The 21,378-nt window shown below is 42.6% G+C and overlaps 3 protein-coding genes across 5 annotated transcripts; all 3 read right to left on the bottom strand.

Annotated features, from left to right (window-relative positions):
* Positions 1 to 58: 58 nt before the first annotated feature.
* On the bottom strand, positions 59 to 3,816 carry LOC127346126 (protein NETWORKED 2A). Its single transcript, XM_051372663.2, has 2 exons — positions 3,473 to 3,816; positions 59 to 2,937 (listed from the first exon to the last, which is right to left on the bottom strand). Exons 1-2 carry the CDS (start codon positions 3,564 to 3,566, stop codon positions 227 to 229), a joined length of 2,805 nt encoding a protein of 934 aa, XP_051228623.1. The 5' UTR covers positions 3,567 to 3,816; the 3' UTR covers positions 59 to 226.
* Positions 3,817 to 3,916: 100 nt separating this feature from the next.
* On the bottom strand, positions 3,917 to 8,368 carry LOC127346127 (fructose-bisphosphate aldolase-lysine N-methyltransferase, chloroplastic). Of its 3 annotated transcripts, XM_051372665.2 has the most exons (15): positions 8,188 to 8,368; positions 8,036 to 8,142; positions 7,874 to 7,937; positions 7,681 to 7,791; positions 7,487 to 7,546; positions 6,915 to 7,022; positions 6,770 to 6,839; positions 6,337 to 6,377; positions 6,164 to 6,244; positions 6,022 to 6,057; positions 5,754 to 5,837; positions 5,363 to 5,496; positions 4,745 to 4,833; positions 4,473 to 4,621; positions 3,917 to 4,356 (listed from the first exon to the last, which is right to left on the bottom strand). In XM_051372665.2, exons 1-15 carry the CDS (start codon positions 8,269 to 8,271, stop codon positions 4,207 to 4,209), a joined length of 1,368 nt encoding a protein of 455 aa, XP_051228625.1. In that variant the 5' UTR covers positions 8,272 to 8,368; the 3' UTR covers positions 3,917 to 4,206. The 3 variants fall into 3 exon arrangements, with proteins under 3 accessions (XP_051228625.1, XP_051228624.1, XP_051228626.1); XM_051372664.2 differs by having other exon boundaries at positions 8,036 to 8,368; XM_051372666.2 differs by lacking the exon at positions 5,754 to 5,837 and having other exon boundaries at positions 8,036 to 8,368.
* A 9,583-nt stretch (positions 8,369 to 17,951) lies between these two features.
* Positions 17,952 to 20,432, bottom strand: LOC127340535 (protein FAR1-RELATED SEQUENCE 5-like). Its single transcript, XM_071827737.1, has one exon. It carries the CDS (start codon positions 20,430 to 20,432, stop codon positions 17,952 to 17,954), a length of 2,481 nt encoding a protein of 826 aa, XP_071683838.1.
* Between the last annotated feature and the right edge of the window lie 946 nt (positions 20,433 to 21,378).

The raw sequence follows: 21,378 nt of genomic DNA, 5'->3' as shown, positions 1-21,378 counted from the left end.
CCAAGATAACACACCACTGGAATACATGCAGGAAATTACAATTAAATTCCCTGTCAGATGAAAATGAAAAGGGAAAAATGTTTCATTGATCTCAGAGGTTACAACATTGCCCTAGAAACAAAATGGCTTGGTTCAATTCATACATAGCTTGGAGCATTTAAAAAAAAAACTCTGATGCTAGTTAATTAATTAAGCTAAATAGTTCCTGCTCATCTGTGCTGTGGTGCTACCTTGGCAACCTGGCAAGAAACTTCATGTCTACCTGCTGCTTGTGAAGCATAGCTGGTGTCACACGCGCGAACAGCGACGGCTTCTTGGCTTTGGTCGGGAACAGGAAGCTCTGCAGCGGCACCTTGGCCTTGGACGGCACCCGCGCCAGCACCACCGCAGTCGACCCCTCTGTGGGCTCCCCCTCAGCCGCTGACGTCGAGGACGAGAGGTTAACGCCCTCGCTGAGCTTCTTCTCGATCTCCGACTGGAGCGTCTTCACGTGGTCGAGGCCGCTCTGCAGCTCGTCGGAGACCCTGTTGTTCTCCTGCTGCATGTTTAGCACCTCGCCCTGGAACTTGCCGGCGCTGTAGGAGGTGAAGCGCGGTGCGCCCTCCTCGGCCTCCTCCGCCGCGTCGGTATCCATCTCCAGCGCCGCGCTGATCTCCTCCTGGATGTCGCACAGCGACGTGAACCTGCACTGCAGCTCGCCCCTCAGCATGGCGTTCTGCTCCGACCACACCTGTAGTTCCGTCTTGAGCGCCCGGAGCTTCTTCTCGCCGTCACCGCCGTCCGCCTTCGCGGTCTGCAGGTCCTCGTACCTGCTCTGGAACTCCTGCACCCGCTGCAGCGACGAGCTGAACTTCATCCAGAACTCCAGGTTCTCCTCCAGCAGCGTGTCGATGTCCTTCCGGAACTTCTCCTCCAGCGGCGACGGGTTCTCCACCTCCGCGATCGAAGGCAGCCTCAGGTCATCCAGCCCACTATCACTAGCGGTATCACTGGATTCGCTGTTGCCTTCTTGGACACTTGAGCCCATCCTGATGAGCCTGGAGATGGAAGAGAGGCTCTGCCTCCTCTGATGGCCATAGCTGGGCGTCCTCCTGTGGCCTCTGCTGCCCCTTTCCACTATGCAGTTCCTCTCCTTCTCTCCGATGAGCTCGCGTAGCGACCTGATCTCGTTGAGGCAGTCCTGGTTCTTCTTCTCCACGTCCACCAGCTTCTTCTTGGTGTCCTTGTAGTCCTCCAGGAGCGAAGTGTACTCAGATAGCAGGACCTTCTCCTTGTCCTCCAGACCATCCATCAGCCGCTCCTGCAGCTTCGCCATCTCAACAGCTGAACCTTCCTGCTTCATCTTCTCTTCTTGTTCCTCTGATTCTCCAAGGTTGTCCGTGGAGATATGGCGAAGCCGTGCCAACGAACCAGGCCGCGAGATCTTGTCGTGCCCATTGTCTGCACTTTTAGTGCCATCTACGGACACATCAGTGCTTCCTGCGGCCTCTGTTTTAGGCAGATCAACCGGTGCAGCAGCAACAGCAGCACCAGATGCTGCCTCAGTGGTGGTGTTCTCTTGGGGTTCAGGAACCTGTGGCGGCACGTCTGAATGATCAGCCATGACGACTTCTTTAATTTCTTCCTTGATGTCATCAGCAAAGGACTTGTCTGATGGCTCCGTAGGTGGTGCTTCCTCCTCGGTTGCCGCCGCTGACATGTGTGCTCCAGAACCAGCCTGGTGCTCACAAACTGGCGCCTGTAACATATCTGCGAAATCACTGAATCTGTTTATCGCTTCGGTGAAGTTTGAACGTACTGTGCTCTCGTCCTTGTGGAAGGAGCTTTCAAGCGCCTGCACCTTGACCAGCTCCTCTTCCACCTGCTTCAGCTTCTCTTCCATCTCGCTCAAGCCTTTCTCTTCCTCCAGGGTCTTCACGGAATTCTCCAGCTCATCGTTTTCACGGCGCATTCTGTCAATCTGCGAGGTCTGCGATGAAACCATGAGCTCCAAATCAACAACTGTATTGACAAGATCGTCAATCTGCTCGGTGATCTCCTCCATGGAGATGTTGCAGTCCCTCTCAAAGTGTTCCTTGATCTTGTCGACTATTGTCTGCATCTCCAGCTCACCCAGCTTCACATGGTACACATCCCCCATCTCTGTCACATGATTCTTTCTTATGTTCTTCTCAGACAGATCTGGTAGAGATTTACCATGTTCATCCAATATAGGCTTCAGCTTCTCTCTCAATACCTTGACTCGTTCTGACTCATCCAATGCCTGCCTGGCAGCCGTCTTACGCTGTTCTTGCAGTCTAACAATGGTGTCTTCACAGGATTTGAGGGCAGTCGCTGTCATCAAGGCCCTGGCCTCATCGTCCTCGATCACCACGCTCTCATCAAACTTATCTTGGAACTGGCAAACTTTTTCTTGACTCTCATTGATTTCCTTCTCGAGATCCCAGTACTTGGCAATGCCACTCTCATAGGAGTTCTTGATGAACTCCTTCTCGGTCTGCATCACAAGTATAGCCTTCTGCAGCCTGCTGATCTCCTCCCGCGCGTTCTCCTTGTTGATCGGAGCTGGGGCATCCTTTGCCCCGCCGAGCTTTGCACCTTCTCCTTTCTTCTTCTTCAACAACCCGTCGACGGTCGACTTGTGGATCTTGCGCGGGTCAACCGGGGTAAATGCCTTTGGGACATTGTCGTCCTCCTCTTGCAGCATCGCGTACTGAACCTGGTCAGGGAAGGCTGTTGCGATTGTGTGGTTTGCTTTGTGCAGCTCCCCTGACATGATGTCATACCGGTCGGCAAGGCCCCTGTATGCTCTGTATACTTCTTCTACCTGAGTGATCACCTCAGGCCGCCTCTTGTAGTACATCTCTGCTCTCTTTGAAAAGGAATCGGCCTCCTCTCCAAGAAGTAAGAGCATACACTTGACTCTGTGCTCCATATCTGAACATCAAACGAAAACAATCTTAGCATCAATCAGAATTATTAAGAGACATATCATTTTACAACTACTGAATCTGGTCAGTTTTAGAACTTCAGCAAATTGCTTCAATCCCTCTGAAGAAGTTCTGATAAATTGTCCATGTTGGCCTAGAACGTTTACATTATCCTGTTGTAAAACAATTGACGAAAACAAAAAATGAAACATGTGAGCAGAGAAATAGTTTCGAGTTTTCATGCTAGCTAACTTAATCAAGAAATTCTTTCCCATAATGCACAGGATTCATGCTATATCTGAACTAACCGAGTATAAATAGATATTACGTCGATCAGATTTGCTCGGAGCTGAAACTGATCTAGTGCCATATCCCATGTCTAGAGGCAACAAAGGATGAGATCACCAGATCAGGGATGCAGCAGACCTAGACTGATTCCAGGGATGCAGATTTTACTTTTGAAATGTGGCTGATTTCCAAAATCCAACTGGGATTCATGGAAATGTACACAATGTGTAATGGAAACAGCAAATGCACATTACCTTGGAGGTGATTGTCGAGCCATTTGGACTGTTTGGTGCGGATGTGGCTCGCCCACCACCATGAGTATGCATTGCTCGCCGCCCGCTGCAGCATCCTGCCTTCTCTGCCTCTTCTTCCTCCTCCAGAATCCAATCTTCCAATCTGTTGGCATTAATCTTTTCTGCTATACATGATCGACAGTACCACGAGAAAAGAGACAAGTGGGAGATGAGAAGAAAAGAAAGGATGAGGGAGGAGATGCCATTGAGAGGCTGATAGCCAAGTCCATTCATTGCAAATATACCAAAGGCTAAATATAGCAAGGATTGTGAGAGGTTAAACGAAGGCATGCAGATGGATCAAGTGCAGTGGAAGTGATGGACCAAATATAGTGCATACATGCACCATTGCATGCTGTTACAAGGAGCCAATTTGGTACGTAATCAAATTTTCGCATGGGGCCATTCGGAATGCATAAATTTCATTGGAAAAATATCAAACTTCCAAAATTCCTAGATTCTGAACATGCATAACATCTCTGCAAGCACGCTACATGCACCTCAATTTCACTAGCATTCTATATCAACAAAATTCTGAGCATGCATAACATTTCTGCAAGCACGCTACATACACCTCAATTTCTCTGGCATTCTATATCAACCAAAGCGCCCAGAGATCCAAGTAGCCAGCAAATGCCATGAATCAGGGCCTGTGATGCTACTCCCCCTTTCATCCTCCTATAAAGCTGAGATGATCATGACATGTTCACAGTTTCACAATAGTTTGCAGCCCATGCATGAGCGCTTTGCAAAACCTGTAGCTCGCCAGCAAGTATATCTTTAGCCATCTCTTTTCTGAATGGATGCATGTTCCTGGATGCAGTGCCATCAACAATTTCAAGTTGCTGCAAATAAAATCGAATGCGAGCATTAAGTGGGGAATAATCAGCAGGCATGCACATGAATATCAATAGCATTTTAGTGAGACAGAATTCTTAGTTGTTGTTGTCAGTATCCTCACCTCAATAGCCGTAGAATGACCTTGAATCATGTTGTCAACGTGGAAAAGCAACTTGCGGTGAGCATGGACTTCTCTCTCTGCATGCTTCAAAGGACGCCTCGCAAGCCGACCATCATTTTCAGCAGCCTCCATGGCCATCTCCTCCAATTCTAAAGAGGTTATCATTATGTCATTGAACATTGATCGAAAATCGAGAATATCTAACCCGAATGTAAATTATAAGAATGATGTAACTAAAAAAGATAAAGAAATATATGATAAAAGCATAGCACCTTCAGTTGAGGTGGCATAGAAAACCCGGACAAATGCACGCAGGATCTGGGGAACCCCAATCGCTTTGTCTCCAGAGTATTTGACTTCCCTGTTTCCATTCATTAATTCAGCAACACAAAAAGGAGACCATGCTCTCATCATACAAAAGCTATCACAGAATTCACCGTTGCTTAATTCCAATGCAGATTTTCAGAGGAATAACTACAGTTATGCTTTTATAGTTAATTTAAAAAAGCCAACAGCACTAATTGCAATACTGGTCCAACATGTACACATGACTTCGACATAAGAATGAGGCCCACCATTATTTTAGTAAGGTGGACAGTTAACAGTTAACACTGCCAGATTTCAAGAAACCCTATATATTAATCCTATCCATTGTATATCAGTAGACTGTGAAGGAAATTTTACAAAGCAAACATATAACCAATTACTGTACAAATGTAGCACAAACTTAAGCATTTCCTGTGCTGTCAGAAAATATGTCTAGTGCCAATTTCTGAATTAATTTCATCTTCACTGAAACTATCCGATGTTTGTCCATTAATGTGGCAAATCAAATTTAGAAAATAATCGAACGATGAACCATACATAACTGCCCTACAACTACAACATACTTTATGGCAAAAGAAGTTTTAGTGCAGCCAGGGCTGCATATGTGTTCAGATTTTGGAGTCTGATGCTTTTGCCATATGTCAATCTTCTTTTTGTAGAGTGGATCCTGTTCTGGCATATCTATCCAAACAAGTGCCTGCAAATATTCCAAGAACAAATATGCATGTAACAGGCCAAAGGATTGATTGGTCAATGGAAAGCAAGTTTACTTAGAACTTGATGATTATATTCTCAACATGCTAATTAGTCATCAATGACCCAGTTACTGAAGTTTCAGAGGATGAAGATGACAGAATTTCTTGCGGACCAGCTCCAATGCTTCATCAGTTACCAATATACTAACTCAGCCCACTAAGGTGTTTGACCGTTTATTTGATGAAACTGTTATTTTACCTGGTCGTATATGTTTCTAGAAAGTGTAAATCCGAAGTTAAGTGCTAGTGTGGCATTCGAGTATTTCCCATATCTTATCATAACCTGAAAATTTAATGAAAACTTCAAAGCTCTTTGAAATATTTTCTAGAACAGAAGGCTGCTGCCATCCCAGATATGTTTTATGCAAAGTATATGAGAAGCTCATGCATCTGCTTAGTCAATAGTCATAATTGATAATGATATCCAACCATAATAAAATGAAGTGAAAAAATTCTCCAAAACTCACCTGTTCACCGACAGCATAGTTCCTGTCTGCAATGACCTGCAAGTAACCGAAAATAAGAACAGAAGAACGAAAAATAAGTGAAGTGCTTTTATATAGAACATAATTGCACACCTAGACATTGAACCATAGATCAAAGAAATACCTCTGAAACATCTTTCTGTTCGTCGTATACTAATATAGAATCAGAATCACCATCATGGTTAAGGAAATCTGCAAATGGAATCTAAATGATGTTTCAGATAATGAAAATATTGATGGAGAATTAATGTAATCCTAAGTTTCAAATTGATGTGAGGCTAAGATAGAAAACTATACCAGCGATACACCTCTCGAAGTCTGCCAAGCTCGAGATGAAACTGCATATGCCATGAAAATAGTCTCAACTCCTAAGTTTAATCGCAGGAAGAATGATATAATTTGGAAAATAAAATGCAGAAAAATACCACTATTCTACCCCTTGTTGCCTTCTTAAAAAATCACACATAATAAAGAGGTCCAGATACAAGTGTCCTACTTGCTAAGTTGTTTTCATGTTATGATGCAGTCAATCAATCATATATAATTTCATTACAGCTACTCAGTTAAGACAAAAAAAACAGCCAAATTTCCAAAATGTTGTGCCAGCAAAGTATCATTTAGTTAAAATGCTAAATGCCTAAATGATGTAAGGCATATATTTGACTGCACGTACTAGGCAACAGACATAAAAAAATCAGTAGCACTTCAAATATTAGAACTTAATACATACCCAATGCAGAAGCATGCAAGAAATCCTCCAACTTGATTTCTCCAAATAAATGTGGAAAACGTTCAAGAGCCTTGCATATGAAAAGGGCAAACAGTTAGGACTAATCAGCAAAAAAAAATAGGTAGGTTCTGTAGAGATCACGTACTGGTTTGACGACTGAAAACTGCTTCCTAAGATGTTCCCTGTGTACCATGGTTTCATCACAAACTGAGCTATTTCGAACCATATGAAGTTCATTCAGAGCCCAGAACATCTGGAGGAATTAAATACTTGCTGAATCAAATCTTTTCACAGAATGCGATAATCCATTGCTTCATCACGAAAAAACATAAATAAACTTCTACTACCTCCGTTACATGAACGGCTTACATTATGGAACAGAATGATAATTTATATATGGTTTATTACTAAGCAATCATTAGGTTAGGATTACCTTATTCATATCCTACCACTGCAATTATGGTCTAAGATAAAATCATGTGGTTTTCTCCAAAGTGAAACAATGCAGACCAATTAAGAACTATAAGTATTAAAGCCAACAAGTTAGCCACACCTATAGTCTAAATCCTGGTTAGCCACATCAAGTAGGCACTTCCCTTGGCATGTCAACAATCAGACAGAAAATGACCTACAGTCCTGTCTCTTCTTTCTTCTAAAAGATTACCCACGAAAGGTTTATGTATGCGTGGGCGTAACATGTTCATGGCCTGCTCATACCATGTTATGCATCCGACCTCTGCTTGGAAGGGAACTAACATACGGCGCCCATCCTGATTCCTACAAAGCAAACAACCGTAATAAGTTTGATAGGTTTTCCCCCGATATCCCCTTTCCTTACACGGCGAGAATTCTGAGACAAGATAAAAATAACTGCTACGCGAAGCTGAGCAAGGGAACTAAAGATGGTGTACATCTCCGAGGCGCTGCTCCATCATGAGGAGCACCGCAGTCTTGGTTGCGTCGCCGGCAACACCGCCGAGTACCCTGCAGACCTCCTCGGGGAGCTTGTCTTCAGTAAGCAGCTGCAGATTACAGAAACCGGAAAAATATGAATCCAACACACTGCCAAATTATCAAGGGGGATTGCTTAGGCTGGGAACATACAGCATTGTAAGGCACTTCCATCATACATTCCCCCTTCTGTATGGGCTGCGAAGCGAACAGGGACCTGACGAGGAACACTAACAGTGAGGGCGGCTGCTGCGGTAGTAGTGGTACACGGAACAGTGAGCAGAGCTGGGGAAGAGCGAGGATGAGTGGGATGACCTTCCGAGGGGCGAGGTTCCGACGCGCAGCACCGAGGAGATGTCGGCCCCCGCCTTGCTCCGCAGCCACGGCAAGAAACCGGCGCTGCAGCGCTCGTCCTCCACCTGCTGTGGGGATTTGTGGTGGAACCCTGTCGTAGATGGGCTGCTTACCTTGGGTGTGGCGGCGGCGGTGGGCCGGCGGCCGGCGGGGAGGCGGCGCGGGCTGCATCGCCCGATTCGAGCTCCCGCTGCCATCCGATTCGAGTCCGAGGTCGGTCGCTAGAGAGGCCGCGATTCAGCGGTGGAGTATGCGTGTTCGTCAGCGCGCGCGTCTGGATTTGGAACTGCATTTGACTCTTCAGAGTAATTTACTATGAGCAGTCAAATACATTTGGGGATATTCATTTGGGCCTACTATGTAAAAAAAACACGTTTTAAAGTATCAAAAAAATTTAAAACAAAATTGCACATGTACATCTAGACATTCTATGTTCGACACAAATTTTTGGGAAAAAAACATTTTTTGTGGCCTATGCAAAAAAAAGACAATTTTTGATATTTAAAATGCGACTATTCACATGACACTTTTTTTCTTTTTTTTTGTATAGAACACAAAAAATGTTCGTTTTCCCCGAAAACTTGTGCGAGAATATAGAATGTCCATGTGTATACGCGAAATTTTATCTCGGATTTTTTTGACATTTTTAAATTATATTTATATTTCTGTATTTTATATAATATAGGTTCATATGCACCTATGTGCCAAAACACCACCTCCCCATATTTGCGGCTAGGTTAACACTTAGTTGATGCCGGTTTTGGTTATTTTTCTATCACTTCTTGGGAGTGTGGCAACAGATCGCGCTAATGGCTGTCTGAGAGGGTTTTAAGAGCACCGGTTCCAGTTGATAAGGACGAATGGTCGTCTCCGGGCTGTTAGAGCTGACCGGTTTAGCCCAGCATGCACCATCCCCTCTCTCACGTCCCCCATTCACTTCCCGCTCGATTTGTTGGAGATGGAGGAGGTGGCGACGACGGTGGTAGTGTTGGATCTAGAGTTGATGCGGCCGGTAAAGGTGTCGGAAGTGTTGGAGATGGAATCGACCTCGATGACCTGGACGAGATGCGGTTGTCTCAGCCATCATCCGTGGCAGCGATGCTCGCCCAGATCTGGGTGGACCATCTAGCGATGTGCGCGCGGTGGACCAGCGGCGTCGACATAGTCGAATAAGTATTCTCCATGGCTCTCTGGATTCGTATCCCGTATTGATCTAGGGTTAGGGTTTACCGATCCTGTGTACTAAATTGGGGATTTTAAAATTGCTTTGACGTGAAAATTCATTTCGATGGCATGGACAATCTTGAGAGGAGATTTGCTCATGATGATATTACTTATATGAATATGTTGCACAGATAGAGACCCGGGGCTATGGTTATAGGGACTCAATTTAATGCAGAAAGGATAGGGAAATGGAATTGGTTCACAACAATGTTAAAATATATGAATTAGTATCGCATTTTGATTCATCTAAAGTGTTAAACTCGACTATCAAGAGGGACAGAGATGGGGTTCGCAAGCAAGTGAAAAATGCATAAGAAGCTAGGTAGTAATGGAGGTCTAACTGCATCATGCATTATTAATTATGCATTCCCAACTATGTATGACTTCAGTCCTCACCTGAGTATTTTATTGATGATGAAGGGCATATTTTTACTAGCCAAGTGGGTACTCAAGAACGCAAATTCTATCTCTTAGTCGACTTCGTTCTGGTCGTACGCCGAGGTCACGCATCCGCGCCGTTGGATGAGATCAGACGATCGCGCGTCGTCCCGCGCGGGGGGCCACCACCTGGTCGTAACGTCCGCCGCTTTTTGGTGCGCGTAGTAATTTCCCAAGCGGTTCAAATTTCGGGACTCGTGCGGTCGGCGTCATCCATTTCGCTCTTCGCCCAAATCTCTCCCGGAGCTTCGCCAAATCGCCGGCCAAATCGCCGCCGCTCCCCCGCGATTCTCGCTGTAGAGTAGGAGATCTACGCCGCGGCGGGTGTACACCATGTCGGCTGGCGGCTGATTTCGTCGTCGGAGCTGCATTTCCGTCCGCTCGGCGGGGGGAAGGTCTGCATCGCTCGTCGACGGTGAGGTATGGTTTGCGCCCTCTCCTCCTTCGAGCGCAGCACCCGCATCTGGTTTTGCTCTCTGTGGTTACATCCTTCGTATGTTCTGGCAGGGATTCGGGGGATTTTTCGGCTTTTCTCTGTTTGCTGCTACATCTACTTTGGCGCCCGAGCTGTTCCTGGTAAGTGATGGCGATTTTCGTTCAGCATATGTTAGGATCTGTTGAAGCATTCACGGATCTAAGTTATTTTTCGAGGATCTCCCCTCCGCAACTGCTGATTTTAGTTGTAGCAACATATCCATGGTCAAGCTCATAGCTGATGTGTGTGGATCCTTTTTTTTTTTGATGCAAACAGTGTTACATTCTAATGGTATTGCTATTTCCTATGTAGTGGTTACATGCACCCATGGGTTTTGCATGCAGTGCTATGTATGTGGGAATGAAAATGTAACAGTGTAGCACATGGTTATCAAAATCAAATCCTAAGTCTAGTTTAGTCCCTGAAAAATTGGTTATCAGTTGTTTTCAGGTGGCACAAAGCATGTAGCACATGGTCCACAAACCATGTAACTAGGTCACACAAACCATGATATAAGTATCTGCATTACTGCATGTCACATGATAGCTATACCTGGGGGGGCATGTAACTGAAAAATGATATGTTTGTGTTCGTTGCCAGCAGCTGTAGCTGTGTAAGTGCTTGTAACATATTTTTTGCTAAGATGCATGTAACTGAATCTGGTCAGTATATTACTGAATCATGTACAGCAGCTACAGATATGGGGGAAAGGGATTTTTCTATTTTTTTTTTTTTGCTAGGTGCATGTAACTGAATCTGGTCAGTATATTACTTCCAGACCTCGACGTAGTATATTACATGAGATATCTTTACTTAAATTTCTTTTTTGGCTGCTTTTAGTGGCATGTAAGGTAACTATAGATTTTTATCATCTTACATGCAGTGTTTATTGCATCACGTCGACCTTGTAGCTCCGACTCTCTACCATCTTTTTTTCTACGTTTTGAGTTTTTTGGTGCATGTAACATCATAATGTGTAGGACACAAAATGGAACATGCAGCTTACATATATGATATATGCAATAATAGATTTGAGCTAGCTTTTTTTCCTTCTGTATATTCAGATTAGTTGTTTTTTGTTTTCACAGTAAAACTAACTAATTTTCTTAGACAGAAAATAGAGCTATGGACAACAACGAAGAATCTAGGAACCCCATGGTTTCTCGTTTAGTTATGGATTACCTTAGTCTGCAGCCTGGCCCAGTAATTGGTGTCCTCTTGGTTTGTGTCCGTTTCTCTTCATCACCTGAGGCAATTTTCCATGCACTCCACACAGTCAAAGCTTTGACTACTGCTCCTATCAATTATGTCGTAAACAGCACACGGCATGCTCAACTGATTGTTAGGTGCACAAACCCAGTTGATGCACTAAACCTAGATTACACAAGGGGCACCTTCAAGTTTAATGACACGTTGATCAAATGCATCAACCTCGAAACCATCAGCATGTTACCTTATGATGAAGACGATGTTTACTCATGCACTGTTGAGTATTTCCTTGCATGCCATGAAGGCAATTCTATTATGCACTACCCTAGAGGGTTTGGGACTCCAATCGAAGACATGGACTTGCATTACTACCCCACGTTGTCCGCCACCACAATGGACATCCTTGGTGTACAAGAAGGCCCTTCAGATTCTCTGCTCAGAGTGGAAATAAAGTATTTCGGACGCCCTAGGGATTTCCTGTATGCCATACGAGTTGCCAACCTCCCAAACCACAAGTTTGCTGTTGACCAAGATGGAACAATGTACATGAAGTATAGGACCACATTTGAAGCTCATTACACATCTATCCATCACTTCTACGTGGGTGGACACATGATGATCAAGTTCTATCGAGTAGCATATGTCAACAAAAGGATTGCTGCCCTTGACGCGTCTTTCATGCCAATATATTTCAGGGCTTCAATTGATGATGCATGGGAACGTGTTGTCTAGTCCATCTAGGGGAGGAAATATGATCAGGCTGTACCGGGGGGGAGAGGCTTCGAGTGATTGTTTTTTTTTTTGGAATTTCATAACTAGATTTTTGGGAGGATGTTCCCAAATCTTGTTTGTCACATTTCCCCTGTGTTTTATTTACCTATGCTGCAATGTACTTCTGAACATGGAAATGTAATAAGTACTTTTTTATTATGTTGAACCTTCATTCTCATTTTGTATTAGTTCCTATGAACGACATTTTTATGGTCTGTAATTTTTTAATATATGTGTGGATTGTTCGTTTCTTTTTAGAGAGAGTCTATAACTCTTTTCTGTAATGTATTCCATCTCAATTTCTATTACTCTGAAATTTTAAGGGTTCACTTTTTCATGCGGAAATGTCTTATGCAGGTTACATTTTTCAAATAAATTGTAACTTCTTCTTTTATGCAGATTTTTTGTTACAGGTACAATGACAAGATCTAGTAGTAACAAGAAAAACAAGTCTGTCAGAAGATATTCAAAGTACAACCAGATGCGCCATAAGCTTACACTGAAGCATTCCATGTCACCAGTCCAATTCCTAATCAAGCAAGAGGAAAATGTGCCTGAAGCTAGACCAGCCATTCAATGTGTGAAACAAGAATCTCCAGGGGCTGGTAATGAACAGCACCAAGATAATATGGTTAGTCACTTTGTAACATCCTAGTCTAGTGCTTTTTTTGCTCTTTTTTCATTTGTATTTTCTGTAACTGTCATAGTGAAAAATACATCCTCTGATTGTTTTCAACTACTTCTTTTTGCTTTGTTATGTAGACAAAAAGTAAGAAATTGTTTCAGAGGGCTTCACCTATGAGGATGGTCAGGTTATATCCAAACATTACAGAGGAACAACAGCTGTTGATAAGGAGCAATGACTATGGCGGTCTGCTGGATATTAAGTGTTCTAAGTTGCATCCCGATCTGTGCCAGTTTCTAATGGAAAGCTTTGATCCAGCGTCTTGCACATTAGTGTTCCCGGGACGTGGCGCAATACCTTTGACAGAAGAGTCTGTTCAACAAGTTATCGGTGTTCCATTTGGAGATATTGATGTCATTTTTGCTCGAGATCGAGACGCAACTGCTTTCATGAAGGAGCAACTATCACTTACTGGGAGGAAACAGCCGACCCTTACCTCATTAGAAACAAAGCTCACTGCAATGAGACCTGCTAACAGTAAATTTCTGGGACTTTTCATAACTTTTGCAATGTGCTCTGTTCTGGCTCCAACAACTGGAATCCGCGTCAGCCCGAGAGTATATCCTTCATTGATAAATATTAAAGAAGCAAAGCGGCTCAACATGTGCAAGTTTGTTATAATGATCCTTTGTAAATCATTGAGTGTAGATGCAGACAAGGAACAAGTCAGTCCATGCATGCTGTACCTCATGGTACCTCTTCCTTCTCCAATTTATTCATATGTTTTTTAAATATAACTTTTACCCATGCATCGTCTCTTCTCAACATGATTCTACAAAGGAAACGCTTTTACTTACATCCATGGTCTTCTTTTTCTTCTCTTTTTTTTATGACAGGTAAAATATCTTGACTCATTACAGTTGCGGGATTTGGATGTAAACCCTGAAGGTACTAGAGTGTCAGTATGGACAAATGAAATGGTTAGAAAAGCTATAAAGCAAGACATGAAAGAAAATGGCTCATTCGGTGCATTACCGGTGAGTTTTTCCCTCTTCATTTAGGTGCTTTTTGGTGTTTGTTTTTTCATAAACTCCATTACTCTGAAATGTTACATTGCATTTCACACTCATGTCTTTTTTAGAAACAACCTTATTTATATCCTTATGTTTTTTTCTCGATATAATTGTAGCTAAAGCAAGAATTCTCAGAAGTACAAGATGCATCGGATGACAGGACAATAACAGATGGAAGTGATAATGAGAATGTGAATGTTGCATCCGATCCAGAGATGAATGAAAGCTGTGGTAATGATGGTTCCATGTCGGATTCTGAAGTTGCAAAAAGCATAACAAGCGGCCCATCTGATGCACCAGCGCAGGGGTATGAAAACAACAATACTGCTAATGACAATGGGCAATCAGAAGAAGATGAATATGTTCAGATGTCACAAAGCATTCTATTCTCAGACCCTCGCAAAATAACCAAGTTCATTGAAAAGAATGCTCCACAAATTGTTACACAGGAAGTAAGTCGTGCAATCGTTTTTGTTTCTATACTTGCACATTTAAATGCTGACCACTATCATTACATCCTTTTTGGAAAAACAATTTTAAATTTTCTTCTCCTACAGTACATCTCATTTCTTTCCAATTATCTTTTTTTGTAGGACAAAAGGAGATTTACAGAAGCAGTTGAGTATGCGTGCCATGGTTTTGAAGCTTCCTTGCAGATGCTAGTTAGGAACCTAGCCACGAGCCGAACTGACCCAACGACATCAAGGAACCACAATTCTATGCCAGAGAAATCAATATTACCCAGTCCAAAAAAAAGCAAGAGAGCTCCTCCAAGGAAACCAAAGGTACACAAAGACACAGAGTTGCAAGGTCCTAAACATGAGGATGTTGGTACGATTCATTCTCAAGTGGAAACCAAGGATTCAAGTAAAATAACGGCAGATGTAGCTAAAGCAAGACCAAGCAATACTACCAGTAAAGAGAATGTACAAGGAGAATCAAAGTTGGATGGTAACACGCATGCCGCCCAACATCCTTCAGCTGGTGCAGTCATAGCAATTCTAGAGTCAGAGAAGAAAGAGTCTAATCCTGCTCCCGCAAGCTCTGATGCCAAAACCAAAATGCTTGTCAGTGAACACGCGAGTTTGGAAAAAGAAGATGAAACTTCAGTTGATACGAAGAATCTTCAAAAGGATGAGGAGCATGTAGTTATAGTCAACACAGAAATATCAGCACAAAAGAATGCAGTGTTGCCCATAGAGGACCAGCACACCACGAAACATGCTCTTCCCACTGAAAAAAGTACTGCCCCATTAGATAATCAGCTCAGTGATCATGGAAAACTTGAAGAACAAGCTGAAGTTACAGTAGTGGAGCAGGAATGTGGAAATGTTATTCCACTCGTTGGTGGCAAAGAAAATAAAGTTCTTGAAGATGCAGAGGTTACATTGGCAGATACTGATAATGTCACAACCAACACCCTCAAGTTTACTCACATTGACAGTACAAAAACTGAGCACATAGCGGCTTTGATGAGGGATCTGAAGAGGAAAAGATGTAACAGAGCAGAGGATGATATTGACCAACTTGAAAACAATGAAGAAGAAGTTGAACCAGAAACTACATGCATTAATTTTGCTACCATCGATCTCAACGCAAACCTGACCTCATCACAGAAGGAACATGTGGTACAGACACCAAACAAGTTAGCAGATGATAGCACTTGCAGTGAAGAATCAGAATCCAAACTAGAAGAAAATAGGAGGAAGGAGTTCTTGAAGTATGTTGGCACCGAGATACACAAACAGCCTGAATTTCCTTTGTTCGAAGAACCCCAGTTCATTGATATCGGCACACCTATTCTAGATAGGTTTCAGTTAATGAAGAACATACCACAAATGGAACCTTCAATGGATGGGCTGGAAACTGTGCATGATGCTATACTGAGGCCTGAGTGCCAACAAATTCTTGCTCAAATGGAGCCTAAAATTATACCAAAGAAAAGGAAAGATGTAAGGTTTGTTGACAAAAAAGACAAGAGAACCAAAGTTGAGGAAACCAATGTAACATCACCAGGCAGGTACCGAACTAGGTCTGCTGTGCGTCAAGAGCTCAAAAACAGTCCTATGAAGGATGTAATAGGCACAACACCAAGGAAAAATGCAACTGCATCGGGAGGCAGCCCAAGCAGTAGCAGTTCGCACAGGCAGACTAGGTCACAAGTTGCTGCAGCTATCAAATCAGAGAAGGAAAATTCAGGACCAAGGACACTGACGACAGATGTGCCCCAATCTGCTGCACATGATCCTATGAATAGAAAGCTTGACTTCGAAAGCTCTGAATCGAATAAAAGGGAAGAAGCAATCAAACGGGCTGCAGATCCTCCACTATTTGATCTCGACACTCCTCCAGATGTCAATGAGCTAGGCGAAGGAACTGCAAACGAACAGAAAAATCTTGATGGAACTGAAGCTAGGAAGGAAGAGGTAGCTCAAGATCGCATGAATCCAAAATCGAAACAACCAGCATCTAGCATTACACCAGTGGCTCATGAGTATGAAAAGAGGATTTCCAAGCCAGGACAGTATGCGAAATCGCCTTTTGTCAACTCACAAACTAGTAGAACATTTTATGTCAACAAGTCTGTTGACGAGGTGTATAGCATGGTCTGCCAGCATGGATGGAAACATGCACCAAGGGACCCTTTCAACAAGGAAATAGTTATAGACCTGGATGACATATATGTTAGTCTCGGTGACCTTGCTGAATCTGTTAGGCCAAGGAACAAGTTGTACAACACTGTTGCAGAAATTGGAATCAACATCATCAAAAGGGAAAATCAAAACCCCAAAAAGGTCATTATGCCTCTGCGTATAGCTGTAAGTTATGTCCAATTTGTTCTCTTTCTCTTTTTTTGGATAATCAGATAGAACTTGAAATTAGTGGAACACATGTGCACCTTATTGTTCTTTCTCTTTTTGTCAAGTCAATAGTAATTGGTTTTACTTTTTATCTGTTCAAACAGTCATACCTAATTGAGGGACGTGATAATCTCAAGGAAGTAACCCGATGTTTCGAAAACAGTCCATTAAACAGACTGGATCACAAAGACATTGTAAGTGCTAACCTGATTTTTTTATTACTAATCATTTTCCTGATCAAACATTTTTATTACTAGAATTTTTTTCTATCTTTTCTGATTCCTCATCACAATTCCACATCTATTTTTTTGTTACATTACAGGTTTGTTTCCCTACACTACAAGCTTTTCCTGGAACACCAAAGGATTCATCAGGCCATTACTGGCTTGTTAACCTGAACATCAAAGCTCAGAGGTTCGAGATATATGATTCACTAGGAAACAATTCCGAGCCAGTAAACATGCACGCTTGCCACTTGCTAATTGCTGGCATAAAGACTAACTGGACCAGACAGTACTCCAACTCAAAGATAAAGATCATGGACTGGCCTATAGAGATAATTGATAGCCCGCGCCAAAACAATGGGTAAGCTTCATAATTCTTTTAAATTCAAGTGTATAACGCATTTTTTATATTTTTTTTGGAACAATGTAACTTCATTTTTTACTGTAGGTGTTTCTAACAGTCTGACTGAACACACTATCTGTGTTTCATCTCCCAGGTATGACTGTGGTTTTTTCACACTGAAGAATCTTGAAGCATGCCCAAGCAGGACCCCAGCAACGTACTCGCAGAAAGACATTCCAAACATAAGGAAGTTGTACACAGACAAATGGTTACGTTTCACGAAGAAAGCAAATTGGCAGTTATTTGTCTAGCAAATGTGTCAAGTGGTAATTCATATCTCCAACCATGCTCTTTTTTTTCATTTTTTAATGTTACATATGTTTCAATACTGACTTTACATAGTTACTTTATTATTACTCTATCGAAAAGAATTCAGCAAATGCAATAAAGTATAAGTTGACAATCATAAGATACATTTTTTCGCATCAGAAAACATACTGTCTCAAAAATCATTTAAATATTCGCAAAAAGGTCTCGTACAAATTTGTTCGACAAGGTAACATGAGCCACATAATTTTTAAATCAAACACAATGTCCTTCACTTCTTATATTTTTTTCCTTCTTTTTTTTCAAATCAATGAAAAAGGCCCAACAAACTGTACTTCTCTGGGTTTGCTAGTCGCACCTCGCACGTACGAGCATCGTGACCTGGTTGCTTGCACACACCACAGAGACCTTGTTTTGGTTTCTGTAACTGTAGACCACCTTTCTTTCTTTTTGAACCTGGGCGCCCTTTTGTCGCTGACATTGGTGGGTTCCTAGCTTTCCGATTCTCCACAGTAGCAGCATCTTCTTCCATAGGTACACTTTCTTGTGAATCATTAGCAGTGTTGGTGTTTACTGCATGCTTGGCGCTCTTCCTTTTTTTGAGTGCATCAGCATTAGCCTTTTTCAAATCTGCCATCTCTTTCTCCATTGCTCTCATGTGCCGTTCAGCTATTTCATTAGTTTTCTCTGAGGCCGCTAAACCAACAGCAAGCTTAGCAAAATCACTGCAGAGGTTACCATATCTAAGCAATCTCATATCTTTTCTAGATAGCTTCTGGCCAACAGGCTTTTCTTGTCTCTCATCCCGCGGTGCAACTATGTCGGGAGGGGGTAGACACCACCTGGGTAGGATGTAGTGCTCTGGGTATTTTGTAACCATCCCTAGATGTGTCATAACTTTCAATGCATGGCAGCACAGGATACCATCCCTGTTAATTTTGCAACATTCACAATTGTAGATTCCATTAGCTACATCAGCATCGACACGATAACTCCTCCTACCGTACCCGCGCACGGATCCTTGTATTGGGAAAACCTCATGAATGCTCCCTTGTTCAGTAACACCAATGTCACGAACATTATAGGATGTAATCTTCCGAAGCTCAAGCTGAAAGCGGTGGTAGATGGGCATGGTGTATGTCTGAAGGATCTGCTTCTCCATGGGAAAGTCCCCCCAAAGCCTGACTGTCTTCTCATCACCATCAAACTCATGAGCATCTTCTGTTACATCAATTCTCTCCTGTAGTTTCATGTACTGCTTGAAGAAACGAACAAGGCTATCATGTGGATGAACATACTGCTTAAGAACAGCATTAAACCCTTCACTTCTAGATGTAGTTTGAAGGAATGGGAAAAACCGGTGGCGGAAATATGCTGGCACAAAATACTCACGCAAATCATAGAGGTCAAGAAAATGTGTGTTATCTGCAACCCCATGCGTTTCCACCATATTTGCCCACCGCTGTTCAAACTCTTCCGGTGTCATGCTGTAGTCAATCACATCATTGAACTCTAAACGCAAGTCTTCTCTCTGAGCAACAAAAGTACCAAGTTTTTCCTGTACTTTTTGCATTATATGCCACCTGCAGAACCTGTGTATGATGCCAATGAACACAATGAGGATAGCAGTTCTGATAGCTGCATCTTGATCTGTAATGATGTTCAATGGATGTAGTCCATCCATTGCCTCTAAAAACCGCTCAAACAACCACACAAAGTTCACAGAAGATTCATTCCTCACAAAACCACAACCAAGCTGGATGGATTGACCATATCTATTTATTCCAATGAAAGGAGCACATGGCATGCTGTACTGGTTTGTCATGAATGTTGTATCAAAAGAAATACAATCATTGTACAGGGGGTAGACATCTCTTGCTTTGCTATCCACCCAGAACAGGTTCTCCACTTTATTTTCTGCATCTAGCTTGAACCTGTAGAAAAATCTGGGATCATCTTTCTTGATTTCTTCAAAGTACTCTAACAGCTCTGGGATATCTTTAATCCTGTCATAGTTCCCTAGTTTTGCAGTGTAGTTACTAACTGGTTTGCTGTTGTATGGGACATTCTGCTTGCTCCCATATAGCTCCCCCATGATTTCCATGATTCTTCCTGAAGTAAGGTTGACTTCATGCAACAAGTCAATGAACTTTTTCTCTTCTGCAGGGATCTTGTTGTGTGATCTCAAGTACTTCTTAAGCGCAAACTTGTCAATCACCTCATGTGTATGCACCTCGACAAACTGAGTAACTTTCCATCTAGCACCATCACGTTTTACTCGAAGCTTTGCTTTGCAGTCGGTCAGCACAGTTAGCTTACGGTTCCTCTGCTTAACTGGGACTGCTTCTTCTTCTCTAGGCTTCCCAGATTTGTTGCAGACATAAACAAATTTATCTAGCTCACCATCTTTAGCACATCTCCTAGATGATTCTATCTTCACTGAAAAACCAATGTGGTGAGCATATCTGTTGTAGTGCTGCAAAGCTAGTTCAGGTGTGTCAAACATCATGCCAACAAATGGAACCTTTGGAACATATCCTTCAGGCGTTGACTCAACCTCAGCTTCACCATCGCTTTCCTCACTGGAAAGTGTAACACCAGTCCGTGCACGCGAATCAGCTTGCTGATCATTGTTTGAAGGGCCTGCTTCATCTCCTTGGGGATCGACACGATGGCCTCCGACTTCTGGCGGCTGCCCAGCATGTTGATCAGTTGATGTACTAGCTTCAGGAGTTGCATTGAGATCAATGCCACCAAACCAGTATTCAAATCCGCGAGCCCTTGGCATTCTTCTTCAAAAACAAAAATCTGCATGGAATCAATGACATGAATCATTAAGATTTTTTGGTTGCACAACATTTTCTAAAGTAAATTTACATCTGTTTTTTACCATCTTCAGTTAAATAACATTCTCCTTTTTTTATTTTTTCCCTGTTTTACAGGTGCAAGTTGTAAATATGTTCCGCAGAAAACCAAGGCAATACCAGGAAAGATCATGTGACTGACATGGCAACCAGTATGGGCAAATTTCATGCAGTACTACTTTTACTAATGGCAAACCAGTATGAACTGATAACCAGTATGAGCATGTAACATACCAGCTGCAGTCTAGTGTTCTTTGTAGCTCTGCCCCTAACTTTGTGTTCTACCTAGTTGTTCTACCAGTTACATGCTTTTTTCTTTGTGTTCTACATGGTTGTCCTACCTTTTGTGTTTCTACCAGTTACATGCTATCTACTTTTTGTGTTCCATCTTTTTGTGTTATATCCTGTGTTCTACATGCTATCTTTTCTGTTCTATGCTCTTTTTCTTTTAGACTTGTTACTTTTTGTTTGTCCTACAGTTACATTAGTGGCACATGTAACATAGCAGTAATTTATTTCAGACAAAAGTAGTTACATGTAACATACATTCAGTGGCAACTATAGCTGTCTAAAGACTTGATGCTGCCATATTTTTTCACTAGATGTAGCAAGGGAAAGGTGCATGTAACTGAATCTGGGCAAGATAGTACCTTCCAGGCAACTGATTTTGCAGAGGGTTAGACTATGTAGCAGGGGGATGGTTTGGAGGTGATTTTCCTGGACCTGCTAGTCGTCAGATGTAGCAGATCCCTCTTCTCAATGTAGCAGATCTCTCCCTATATGTATGTAGCAGATCTGAAACAAGCAAGTATGCAGATCTATTCGTCAGGTAGGCCGACCTCGATGTATTCAGCAGAAAAGGAGATCGTT

This window comes from Lolium perenne, chromosome 3, assembly GCF_019359855.2.
Source record: "Lolium perenne isolate Kyuss_39 chromosome 3, Kyuss_2.0, whole genome shotgun sequence".
NCBI classification, from domain to species: Eukaryota; Viridiplantae; Streptophyta; class Magnoliopsida; order Poales; family Poaceae; genus Lolium; species Lolium perenne.
The sequence above is the reverse complement of the archived record's forward strand: the minus strand, read 5'-3'. Positions and strand labels throughout refer to the sequence as shown.

What these genes read in the sequence shown, in the direction of transcription:
- LOC127346126 (XM_051372663.2), bottom strand. Translation starts at nt 3,566, where the DNA reads ATGCTGCAGCGGGCGGCGAGCAATGCATACTCATGGTGGTGGGCGAGC. An exon ending in GCTCGACAATCACCTCCAAG is followed by an intron (nt 2,938 to 3,472) that starts GTAATGTGCATT and finishes TTTGATGTTCAG; the next exon opens with ATATGGAGCACAGAGTCAAG.
- LOC127346127 (XM_051372664.2), bottom strand. Translation starts at nt 8,271, where the DNA reads ATGGCAGCGGGAGCTCGAATCGGGCGATGCAGCCCGCGCCGCCTCCCC. An exon ending in GAGGTCGGATGCATAACATG is followed by an intron (nt 7,023 to 7,486) that starts GTATGAGCAGGC and finishes TAATTCCTCCAG; the next exon opens with ATGTTCTGGGCTCTGAATGA. An exon ending in AGTTTTCAGTCGTCAAACCA is followed by an intron (nt 6,840 to 6,914) that starts GTACGTGATCTC and finishes TTCATATGCAAG; the next exon opens with GCTCTTGAACGTTTTCCACA.
- LOC127340535 (XM_071827737.1), bottom strand. Translation starts at nt 20,432, where the DNA reads ATGCCAAGGGCTCGCGGATTTGAATACTGGTTTGGTGGCATTGATCTC.